Source organism: Carlito syrichta, unplaced genomic scaffold (assembly GCF_000164805.1).
Source record: "Carlito syrichta isolate Samal-C Ts95f unplaced genomic scaffold, Tarsius_syrichta-2.0.1 Scaffold302302, whole genome shotgun sequence".
NCBI lineage: Eukaryota > Metazoa > Chordata > Mammalia > Primates > Tarsiidae > Carlito > Carlito syrichta.
Window position 1 is genome coordinate 74,418 of NW_007246398.1, and position 13,097 is coordinate 87,514.

The 13,097-nt window shown below is 38.1% G+C and overlaps 1 protein-coding gene across 2 annotated transcripts in view; it reads right to left on the reverse strand.

Annotated features, from left to right (window-relative positions):
* Nucleotides 1–1,155: 1,155 nt before the first annotated feature.
* The window catches only part of LOC103258599 (histidine triad nucleotide-binding protein 1), a 12,680-nt gene continuing 738 nt past the window's right edge, over nucleotides 1,156–13,097 (reverse strand). For both annotated transcript variants that reach the window (XM_008056264.1, XM_021711458.1), the window contains exons 2-3: nucleotides 11,175–11,279; nucleotides 1,156–1,484 (exon numbers count right to left, since the gene is read on the reverse strand). In XM_008056264.1, the coding sequence (XP_008054455.1) occupies nucleotides 1,320–1,484; nucleotides 11,175–11,279 (270 nt within the window). In that variant the 3' untranslated portion in view covers nucleotides 1,156–1,319. The remainder of the gene's footprint in view (nucleotides 1,485–11,174; nucleotides 11,280–13,097) is intronic.

The window sequence follows — 13,097 nt, forward strand, 5'->3', positions numbered from 1 at the left end:
CTGAGGCGATCATCTGCCTCAGTCTCCCAGGTAGCTGGGTCTACACACCACCACATCCAGCTTGTTTTTGGCCTTTTTTTTTTTTTTTTTTTTAGAGACAAATCTCACTACATTGCCTAGGCTAGTCTCAAACTCCTGGGCCCAAGCAATCCTCTCACCTCAGCCTCCCAAACTGCTGGGATTACAGGCATGAACCATTGCACCAAGCTTAAGAAACTATTTAAACATTCACTAACAAGAAAAAACTTTTAAAGAAAATGCAATTTTCAATTAAATATATCAAACCCTACCACAACATTCTTTTTAGAGATTAAAAATGAAAGAAACGCATATAAGCACAAAAAGAATGGGAGAAGAGACAAAAACAGACAAGAAGCATCAAATTTTGGAAGCTGAAAAGTACCTACATAAAGGAAAGCCACTAAGCAGAGTTATTTGCCTTGTAGAAACTTAGAAAGGTTAGGCAGGGTACATGGTAAGGCTAAAAACATGTTTGGTTGTCAGTCTACCTAAGAACTCAGACCCTGAGTTCTTTCCCCAACACCACATAGCTAGATTCATGCACAACTTAAATATTTTTGTTAATGTGTGCGCACATACACATTTAAAAGAGTGGGTTTTCAAACAGAAAAATTAATGTTTTCAGTCCTTAAAATATTCAGATAGAGTTTAGATAGCAAGGAAATATCAATATATGTCTTTACATGGTCATCAAAGACTATGACAAACCTACTTTCATTCTTCCCAAATTACCCCCAGAATCTAGGGGAAACATACAAGTTTAGAAACAATGTTTCTAAATCCAAAATGGTCACTTTCTGAATCAATCACATCAACACTCCTATGTTCTTAGAATATGAGGGAATTAGATGCCTAAAAATCATAATTTGTATCTATTTTAGTCTTAAAGAAGAGTTCAAAGTTAAAGTTAAATTTATGAACTCTCATAATTTGTCTTCAAAGACTAGTCACATCATTATAACAATGCAATGTTCACATGTTAGGACCTCCATGGGAATAAAACACAAGAAACCTCCAGAATTATGAACCCACCTTCAAACATTCCAACAAATACATATACACTTTTCAGTCAGGGTCTCATTCTGTTGCCCACATAAATACATTTTTAAAAATAAATCAAATGCAGAATTCAGAGACTGTTAACATGCAACAATATCCTTTATTATTATGTACGGGTTTTAAAAATTATTTCCTGAATCTCTCCATACACAGGCAAAAATAAGTGTGCCACTTAACATAATGGAACTTGCAAACTTGATAATTGCCTAGAGAAGGGAAAATTTATCCCTAAAACAGGTTTAACCAGGAGGCCAATGCATCTGACGACCTCCAAGAACATGGAGATGAACGTGATAGACAGACTGTCCCCCATCAGAACCTTCATTCACCACCATTCGATAACCCTTATTCAGGCCCAGATTAGCAGCACATTTCTTGCCAACAATCATTAAATGTCCAAGAAGCTGGAAAAGGAAAAAAAAAAAGTTTCTTAAGCACAGGTAATTTACAACTTTTTGCCATTAAATAACAAACTATCAAGTTGAAATATCAAATTTTAAAACTATAAAATTAAAACATACCCCTTTAGTTAAGTATTTAGAAACTCTTAATCTCAATACAACATAATTTACAATTGGAAACCCATTAAGTATTCATTACTGACTTCAATAATCAAATTAGGTATAAAATCTATTACTCAATTTTAAAATGTTTAAATTATATGCTAAGAAGTATCTAAGTTTTCTTTATTTTATTTATTTATTTATTTTTATTTTTTTTGAGTTGGAGTCTCACTCAGTCGCCCAGACTGGAGTGCAGTGGCCGCTCCCGGCCACCGCAGCCTCGACCTGCTGGGCTCCGGCAGATCCTTTCACCTCAGCCTTCCAAGTAGCTGGAACTACAGGTGCGCGCTACAACGCCCAGTTAATTTTTTTTTTTGGTATTTATTGTAGAGATGAGGTCTCGCCAAGTTGCCCAGGTAGGTCTCGAACCCACGGGCTCAGGCAATTCACTCACCTCGGCCTCCCAAAGCACGGGATTATAGGCTGAGCCACTGAGCTCGGCCCTAAGTTTTCTTTAAACAAAGCAAGACGTTTTGCTTTATAACTTCCTTGTCACTGTTGTATTTTTCCTGTGGACATGCAAGATCTGCTATATTGTCTGGCAACATGTAGGATCCTGTGGCAAATACCTGGCCCCACTCTGGGTCATCCTATTTGTTTTTTGGTTCAATCTATAGGCAATTTGTCTCTATTGGAACATGAAGTCAGCTTGTGTGTTGGCAGATTTCCTCCTTAATAAAAGTTAAAGGGGAAGGGTTGGCAAGAGAAGGAAGTTTTAACTACCATCTCACTGCTCATGCCTTCGGTAAGAGAACAAAGCTGGGGGATTAACCCCTTTCCAACATTCTAACAAACTCTCAGGAAAGGTGACTCTAATTCCTATGGCAAGAAAAGAAGGAAGGGAAAGAGAGTCTTAAGTTTCTATTCCCATTACCTTAGTAAGCCCCAAAATAATGGACTCTGCAGGTTATGCAATAAGAGCCACTGGACAGATGGCCCCTTATGATTTTCAACTTTACAGTAGTATGAAAGCAATACACATTCAATAGAAGCTATACTTCAGATTTTGATCTTTTTCCAGGTTAGAGACATATGGTACAATACTCTTAACATGAGATATTTAACAATCTATTATAAAATAGATTAAATCTCTGCTAAATGATTTTGCTGTTCTGTCAGTTTAAATCAGGCTAGGCTAAGCCATGATGTTCAGTAGATTAGGTGTATTAAATGCACTATTTTTTATTTTTAATTTTTGTAGAGATGGGGTCTATCTATGTTGCTGGTCTCAAACTCCTGGCCTCAGGCGATCCTCCCACCTTGGCTTCCCAAAATGCTGGGATTACAGGCATGAGCCACCATGCCCAGCCTATTACATTCATTTCTGACATACAATCCTTTCACTTACAAAAGGCTTATCAGGATGCAGCCCCATCATAAGTCTAGGAGCATAGGTATAAAATTTTATATAGCAGATAACAAATTTAATGATGAGTTAGTAGTTTTAAAGCTGGTTCAGCAAATGTTTCCTGGCAAAAAATTGTGTCTCCTATGTAAAAAAGCTGACCTTAAAGCTCTAATTTAGAAAGTTAGCTGAGTTACAATTAACATTCTAACTATCCTTACATGCAAGAGCTGCATTTGGAGTAAGAAGCTCTGACCTTAAAATGCCATGACTGTGCTAGCATACTGAATGTTAAAAAAACAGTACGCTGAAGTTTTAATCTATTATTGCATAATAATATTAATGGCATTTTACCATTAAGCACTCACTCTAACCTTTCAACTATATGATTTGTACAAATGTACTGAATTAAAAATAATGCCCTGAAATTTCTAAGTTTCAGAAATCACGTCTTGCTTTTAAAAGGGGATCCAAGTAAACAGTTGACCCTTTCACAATGTGGGTTTGAACTTAGATGCAAATTTTTCTTCTGCCTCTGCCATCCCTGAGACAGCTACACTACATCCTCCTCTTCCTTCTCCTCACCCTAGTCAATGTGAAGACCTTTATGATGCTTCATTTCCACTTAATGATAGTAATTATATTTTCTCTTCCTTATGATTTTCTTAATACTTTATTTTCTCTAGCTTACTTTATTATAAGAATACAACATGTAACTTACATATATATAACATACAAAATATCTGTTAATTAACTGTTTATATTATCAGAAGGCTTCCAGTCAACATCAGGATACTAGCAAAGTTTTGGGGAGTCAAAAGTTATATTTGGATTTTCAATTGCACAGGGGTTGGCACCCCTGACCCACCCATTGTTCAAAAATCAAATGTAATTAAAATATTAAGACACAAATGCCCATTTCTTAATTTCAGCATTTTTTAAATTTTTATGTAAAACACTACATATCAGTTAAAATGTATGAAAACATATGAACAGTTTAAAGAAGAATAAAACAAATATGTACGTACCTACCAGATCAAAGACTAGAACATTATTATACCCCAGAGGCTTCCAATTCCATTACTTTCTCCATCTTCCACCCCTACTTCAAAGGTTACAGATTTTTTTCTCAGTTTGTGGTATGCCCTTTCACTCTCTTTATGAAGTCTTTTGATAAACAAAAGTTCTTAATTTTAATGTGCTGAATTTAATCAACTTTTTCTTTTATGAATTGTCCTTTTTGTTTAAGGAATCATTCTCAGTCCCAAAGTCATAAAGATAATCTCTAATTTTGATTTCTAAGATAAATCACTCCTTGCATGAGCCCAGGAATTAAAGACTGCCGAGGCAACATAGCAAGACCTTGTCTCTACGAAAAAATTAAAAATTAGCAGGGCATGGTGGCATACACCTATAGTCTCAGCTACTTGGGAGGCTGAGGTGGGAGGATCCCTGAGTCCAGGAGGTTCCCTGTGGTGAACCATGATTGTGCACTGTGGTGAACCATGATTGTGCACTGCACTCTAGTCTGGGAGACAAGGTGGGACCTCAACTCAAAAAAATAAAAAAATAAAAATCATTTCTAATCAGTCTTTAATACAACTGAGTTGATTTTTATAGAAAGTATGAGATTATGGTCCCTTGTGATACAAATAAGATTATATAAATAAATAAATTATCCCAGCATCACTATTAAAAAGTCTATCCTGAAATAATATGTCTATGATTTGCTTAAAGAAAAAAACCTAAGAGTGGGTTAAATACAACTTAATCAGGATGTTTATACAGATAAATGTTGAAATTGAATGATAGGAATCTTAGGATTCATTATACTTAGCATTCTCCCTTCTTCTCTGAATGCTTGAAATTTTCCATAATAAAAAGTCACCAAAAAACAAAACTCTTCAATTACTCATTCCTGATCTGGAATAGAACTGTCATATTGAAAGTACACATATATGAGGGATTGTTTCTGAACTCTATTTCGTTTTAAAGTTTCATTATCGTTCGGTTGATACCACTTTGCTTTAATTACTGCAACTATAAAATGAGACTTCTGGGGTAAGTCCCACATCCTATTTTAGAGTTTTACTATTGTTGAGCCCTTGCATTTTCCAAAAATATTCTGGAATCAACTTGTCAAGATTTGAAACTTTCTTTTTAATTGAATTTAGTTTAAACTGAGGGAAATGACATCCTCATATTAAGTCTTCTAACCCATGAACATAATATATCTTCTATTTACTTAGAGTGGATTGCCTGAGCCCGTGGGTTCGAGACCCGCCTGGGCAGGTGAGACTTCATCTCTACAATAAATCAAAAAATTAGCCGGGCTTGGTAGTGCGCGCCTGTAGTTCCAGCTACGTGGAAGGCTGAGGCGGAAGGATCGCCGGAGCCCAGCAGGTCAAGGCTGCGGTGGCCGGGAGCGACCACGGCACTCCAGTCTGGGCGACAGAGTGAGACTCCAACTCAAAAAAAAAAAAAAAGATTTCAATATTCCTCATAAAAATTGGCAATAAGTGAAAATTTTATATAAAATGAACTTTCCATCTTACCCACCACTCCTAAGTGCCAGTTATAATAGAACAAACTCCTTAAGTCCCAGGTCAGGGGACTGACTAGACCTCACTAACAAGATGCCTTTATTCCTACTTAGGCCACATAACTTTCTTGAGAGTCAGTGCCATAGTGGAGCTATATTACCCATAGAAGATTGAATCCACACTAAGAAATAAGTAGAGGCTGGGTTCAGCGGCTCAGCCTGTAATCCCAGCACTTTGGGAGGCCGAGACAGAGAACTGTCTGAGCCCGCAGGTTCAAGACCAGCCCAGGCAACTTGATGAGACCTCATCTCTACAATAAATCAAAAATTAGTGGGCATGGTAGTGGCACGCCTATAGTTCCGGCTACTTGGAAGGCTGAGGGAGAAGGATCGCAGGAGCTCAGCAGGTCGACACTGGTGTGGCCATAAGTGTGCCACTGCACTCCAGACTGGGCGACAAAGTGTGACTCCAACTCAAAAAAACAAAAGAAAAGAAAGAAGTATACATGATTAAATCAAATACAGACCACCAGAGATAAAAGTCATATCCAACAAGTAGGATGCCAAATAAAATGCTACTAGGAACACTAAATTACTCTTTAAGAAAGTATAAGGAGAAGCAAAAACAGAGTTGCCTTATGTACTGGTCTGGGATAAGAGTATATGATAAACACTATATAGCTGAACCGAGACACCAAAAATATGTCAAAGTAACTTAATATTATAATGTCTCTAACTGACTCCTTTGACAATATAGTTCCCCTAACTTTTGAGGCTAGAATCATGCTCCTCTTTCATTAGTCTCACTCCCTATCGCTGGTGTGCCAGGGCCTGACTGAAATGCAGACTGACCTACAAGGAAGAATACAATTTACGATATGTCTTAACTTCAACTAGGATAAATTAAACATGTACTGGCTTTCCCAAGACAAACTGGAATTTCAGCACTCCCTACATTTACCTAGAGGTCATGGTAGAAAAAAACTGTGCCAAGGTTCCTGTCAATGCAGGTGGGCCATGACTTTTAACGAGATAGAGATCCAGTTAAGTTTACACTTTCTTAAAATTAAGAAAGAGGGAAGAACAGTATCCTTGGCCAAAGTGAATTAAACTGGAACACTCCTAAGCTCACAGATTTTATTAACCTGGATTAAACTAAAGCTTTGGAAAACAGGTAGCTCCTCCAAAGGATAAACATAGTTACCATATGACCCAGCAATTCCAGTCCTAGAACTACCCCAAAAAATGAAAATATATGTGTTACAAATTTTCATAGCAGCATTATTTATAACAGCCAAAAAGTGGAAAGAATCCAAATACCCATCAAATGAAGAATAAATAAGTAAAATGTAGTCTATCCCTACAATGGAATATTTAGACATAAAAGAGGCCAGGCATGGTGGTTCATGTCTGTAATCCCAACACTTTGGGAGGCTGAGGTGAGAGCACTGCTTGAGCCCAGGAGTTCAAGACCAGCCTGGGCAATATAGTGAGAGTGTGTCTCTATAAAAAAAAAGTGAAAAACTTAGCCCGGGTATAATAGCACGTGCCTGTAGTCCCTGCTACTTTGGAGGTAGGTGGAAGGATCAGGAGGCAGGTGGAGGCAGGTGGAAGCCCAGGAGGTCCAGTCTGCAATAAGCTGTGATTGTGTTACTGCACTCCAGCCTGGGGGACAGAGCGAGACCCACAACTCAAAAAAAAAGAAAAAGAAAAAGGTGCTGAAACATGCTACAACGGGAGCCATGAAAACACTACAATAAGTAAAAGAAATAGTCACAGAAGACCATATATTGTATGATTCCATTTATATAAACTGTTCAGAATAGGCAAATATAGAGACAGAAGGTAGCAGAATATTAAGCCTTGGGCTTGGGGGAAGGGACTTGGTGAGGTGGGCAGTATGGAGGATGACTGCTAATAGACAAGGTGTTTCTTTTGGGGATGATAAAAGTGTTCACAGGTGATGGTCGCATAATTCTGTGAACATACTAAAAACAAGTGACTTGTATACTAATTAGGTGGATTGTATGGTATGCGAACATCTCAATAAAGCTATTTTGTTGGGGGTTTTTGTTGTTTTTAAGAAAGTCTACCAACCTTAATTACGCTAATCAACTCAAGTAGTAAATGGGGAGGATCCTTGGGGAAAGCACTTATATTCCTTAAGAAGCCTATAAATACCACTTTTTCTTTATGGAAATAAGTGAAGAGATAATGTCTTTGTGTTTAAATAACACAAACCTTTCCTGAAAGACAGCCTGCATTTCTGCACTGAGAAAAAATAAGCATCATCTACTAATCCTTGATCAGACCCTTTTTGTTTAGTAGTACTATATTTTACTTTTTGATAGTTAAGTCTCCTATAAACAACTGAGGGAGAAACTTACTTTTCATGCTAAAAATAAAAGAAGTTGAGCCGGGCTCGGTGGCTCAGCCAGTAATCCCATGCCTTGGGAGGCTGAGGTGAGTGAATTGCCTGAGCCCGCGGGTTCGAGACCCACCTGGGAAACTTGACGAGACCTCATCTCTACAATAAATCAGAAAATTAGACGGGCGTGGTAGTGCGCGCCTGTAGTTCCAGCTACTTGGAAGGCTGAGGTGGAAGGATCGCCAGAGCCCAGCAGGTCAAGGCTGCGGTGGCCAGGAGCAGCCACTGCACTCCAGTCTAGGCGACAGAGTGAAACTCCAACTCAAAAAAAAAAAAAAAAAAGTTGGAGTAGATTTCATCACAGACTCCCAATTTCTGTCTTGTCAAGAGAAATAAAAAGGATCACAATATTATTTCCTTTAATTGGAACAGCAGTCCAGTGGAGCCAGCAAAGGTTTAAGGCAATCCCTCTTTCTCTAGCCACCACAATCACCAAAGGAGTAATGCCATCTCTGGAGCATAAGAGTATTCAAAATAATGAAGATGTACCCTTAAGAAAAAGGGTTAAAAGCAAGATAATAGCTAAATGTTTGGTCAGTGCTTTTGTTAAAAGAATAAAGGATAAGTAGAATTCTTCAGCCCATCTGTCTTTTGGTGTTCTGAAAAGTCCATCTCCCTGCTTTTATGTATTTATTTATATATGTATTTATTTATTTATTTATTTATTTGAGTTGGGGGTGAGGTCTCACTGCACCTCCAGGCTGGAGTTCAGTGGCATGATCATGGCTCACTGCAGCCTCCTGGCTCAGGAGATCCTTCCACCTCAGTCTCCTGAGCAGCTGGAAATACAGGTGCTCACCACTACACCTATTTTTTTTTTTTTTGGTTGAGACAGGCTCTCACTATGTTTTCCAGACTGCACTCAAACTCCTAGGTTCAAAAAATTCTCTCATGCAGCCTCCCAAAGTGCTGGGAGTGCAGGCATAAGCCACCGTGCCCCACCATCTCCCTGCTTTTAAAGAATCAAAATGCAATTTAGTCCTTATGAGAAATCATTCTTATCTTTTGCAGACTCAAAAATGCCTTATACTTGGCAAACCAGTCTCATAGGGCCTTCCAAGACAAAGGAAAATGAATAGACATTAACACTAAAAAAAGCCCCCTGAACTTCTCTTTGGTAAAGTACTATCTTAAATATAGAGCTTTATGCTACTTAAATTAACAATTTCATTAAAGTTTTGGAAAAATATATTATTTCAGTAATACCATCACTCTGGACTATGGGAGCATATTCAGTAGTTATTATCAGAGTATTAAAAAATGTTCTGGGATATTGGTATTTTCATAAAACATACAGACTTTAGGACTAATAAATTAATTCATAATGAAAATTAAGTACCACAAAACAGGCCAGCTCACGCTTGTATTGACAGCACTTTGGGAGCCTAAGGTGGTAGGATCACTTGAACACAAGAGTTTGAGACCAGCCCAGGCAACATCGTGAGACCTCATCTCTTCAAAAAAAAAAAATTGCCGGCATAGTGGCACAAGCCTGTAGTCTCAGCTACTAGGAGATTGAGGTGGGAGGATCACCTGAGCCTAGGAGGTCAAGGCTGTGGTGAGCCATGATTGTGCAACTGCACTCCAGCCTGGGCAGCAGAGTGATATCTTGACTCAAAAAAAAAAAAAATTTACCACAAAACAGTTTAAAGAAGCAAATGTTTAGAACATTTATCTACCTTCCAAATATTTGTTTTTTAAAACTATGAGATTACTTGCTTATAAATAAGGTCTCGGGTCCCTTTCAGCTTTAAAATGTTGTCTTTTGGCATAGAAGATAACAAAAATAGTTACACCAAAATTCCTCTTATTTATGCATAAGTCAGCAATCTGCAACTGCATTCCAGAAAAGATGTTCCCATAAAGTTCTATAAATAAAAAAATAATGCCCATAAATAATGAAGATTAAAATAGCCTGAGAAACTCAGGCTCTTAGTAAGTTTTCTTTTGGAAAAAATAGTTCCTCTACAGAAAGTCTGAAAAAACCTGATCTAGGTAAACAAATACCATTAATCCTCATGGAAAGGCCAATTTATAGAGATAAGATGGTGGACATTTACATATATCTTTGGATAAAAATCTTTCAGTGTGATATATCTGTCCTCAAAGAAACTCGAAATAATTTACCTTTTCTTAACAACCAAGAGTTCTAACTATAAAGATTAATGACAAAAGTACACAGTCCTATCCAATAGGATCTGACATATTAAGGTTTATATGCCCATGTATATAATGTGGTTCCAGGATTGTTTCATTTTTCACGTTGTATTTTTATTTCACAGGTTTCCCAATTTCTTCTACAAAGCTAAGTGAAAAGCTAGATCTATTGTGACCACCCCAACAGTCCCTCTTGCTGTTTCTGAGTTGCTGCTTCTAACCCAAAAGTTAGCCAATTTTCTCTGCAAAGGCCCAGATAGTAAATATTGTAGGCTTGTGGACCATGTAGCCTCTATCAAAACTACTCAACTCTGCCTTTGTAGTCCTATAGCTATGGACAATAATCAAGCAAACAAGAAAAGCCGTGATCCAATAAAACTTTATTTACAAAAACAGGGAGGAGGCCTGATTTGGCCCACAGTTCACAGACTGCCCCTGCTCTAATTTGTGGATTTAGCAAACAAACTTTTAGACATACTAGACAGGTGTGTTTATAACTGAAAATTGGAGAGGTTCTCTGTGAATTATATCATGAGTTTTTTGATATCTATTTTGGGTAGACAAGATTCGTTTGATTTGGAGTTTGATGTTAGTGACTTTCCATTCAGTATATGCCTCCAATGTATCTGCACAAATCATCCTTTGAAAGAATTCTCATTACTAGAATTTCAGCTATAATTTCAATACCTCCTATTTATGTTTTTCACTCTGATTTGATCACATAGCACACCAACTCTTGGTCCTACGATATGCAATAAAATGCACCATGATTCTATTGAAAAAAATACAGAGAAAATTAACATAGCCCCTGCATAAGGATGACACACAAATTCATGAAGCATTTCACAAAGATGTTTTTTAATATATCTTGTTTCTGGATACATCTGTTTTATTAAAATCAAACTATTTGCACATCACATTTAATTAAGTCATCGTGGCTTTCCTGTTTTTCCTTAGCAATGACCTTAGGAAGATGAAAATGTGTCATCACTTTAAGGACAAAACTTAATCTCCCAATTTTAAAAGCAAGAAAATAAATTGTGTCAGAAATTTACTTACACTTTCATCATCATCTTCTGCTGCAGAAATCTGGGATATGTGTTTCTTGGGTATCACCAGAAAATGTGTTGGCGCTTGAGGGGAAATGTCATGGAAAGCAAGACACTAGGAAAAAGAAAAAAAATATCAAGTTTGTTTTTGATTTTGTGCCACATGGGAAGCACTGTAGTAGACACTAAGAAAACAGAAGTGTGCCGGGCTTGGTGACTCAGCCTGTAATCCCGCGCCTTTGGGAGGCTGAGGTGAGTGGATAGACTGAGCCCGCGGGTTCGAGATCCGCCTGGGCAACTTGGTGAGACCTCATCTCTACAATAAATCAAAAAGCAGCCAGGCGTGGTAGCGCGCGCCTGTAGTTCCAGCTACTCGGAAGGCTGAGGCGGAAGGATCGCCGGAGCCCAGCAGGTCGAGGCTGCGGTGACCGGGAGCGGCCGCTGCACTCCAGTCTGGGTGACGACGGAGTGAGACTCCAACTCAAAAAAAAAAGAAAACAGAAGTAAACATACATACACCTGATTTTATGGTCCTTTTCATGGAAGTTTGATGGGAAGACTGATTTAAATAAAGTTATAATCACCAAAGGTCATACAAGTTACAAAGAGAATATAAAGCGTGAAATGAATGATTACTACAGAAAAACCAGATTTACATTGAATGGTCAGGGACAACCACTGGGCCAGTGACACTTAAAATGAAATCCAATGGATGAGTAGAAATTAGCTATGCTAATCCTAGTCCATCTCTCCAGACTCTCAGGCAACTCTTCCCAATACGTTGTCCTTCAGAGCTCTCCACCCTCGAGCTTTTTCAAGGGCTAGTCCCTCAACTGCAATGATCCTCTCTCCCCCAACCCCAATTAGTGTCTAACTGCCAAGCATGCCTCCATTTCATTCCCAGTATATATGATTTCTGAAGAAAACCTTCTCTGATTCCCCAACCCCCATCCCCACCATCCCCAGATCAGAGTCCTGGTTGTGCAATTTCCTGTTTTTTTCCTTCGTGGTAGTGATCAGTTTTGTAATTACTTATTTGTCTGATATCTTACTAATACCTATTCTTCCCACTTTACTCAACTATTTAAGAAATATACCTATTCTTTTGTGTAAAATTCAGAGTGGAAGTAGCATTTATTCAAATTATTTACCACGCCAGAAGTGTCTGTAAACATACATACTACACGATTTTTTTTATATCTCTTGCTCACTACTAAAGGTGGCAGGCAGCTGCTTTAAAAAAAAAAAAAAAAAACCCATCCATGCTTATTTGTCTCAGAAGCGATTGTATTTGGTACTCCCTACAAAATGCTGTATCATTTAGAACACTTCATGCTATTATACTGTTGGACTTAGGTAGTTCAAAAGTCACTACTTCAACGATCATTTCTAAAAGGCAACGGCAAACTTTTAAATACAAATACGCTTTTTCTAAAACAAAAGAACTCCCACTTAACTAAAGACAAAGGTATTTAAACGAAATTCACCTGGAAGGACCTAATTAAATCTTAAGAGAACATTCTGAACCTTACTAAAGGACACGAGTAGCATAAAATAAACGTTTGTCTTATATTCCGCATGTCTCCGATTAATTTAACAAAATGTTAACAAAACCTGTTCTATCCAAACCAACCAACCGCCTGCCCAGCTTTATCTGAGATCCAAACCCCAAACTGCAACTATCTAAATGAGGTATACCAGAAGTTTCAAAGTCACATGAACCGGGATTTCACCTATAATGAAGTCAGCAAAAACTACATTCTTAGTCCCTTGGCATAAAGTTACTTCCTGCCGAACATAAAAGGAATTACTCAACCGGTCTTAGGCCCCAGATCCTCCGCGGGAGGGGTCCGAAGAGAGCAAATCCCAGAGGCAGGCCCATTCATTTCGGGAGTCTGCAGCCCCGGCCGGGGGGTGGGGTGAAGATGGGGGG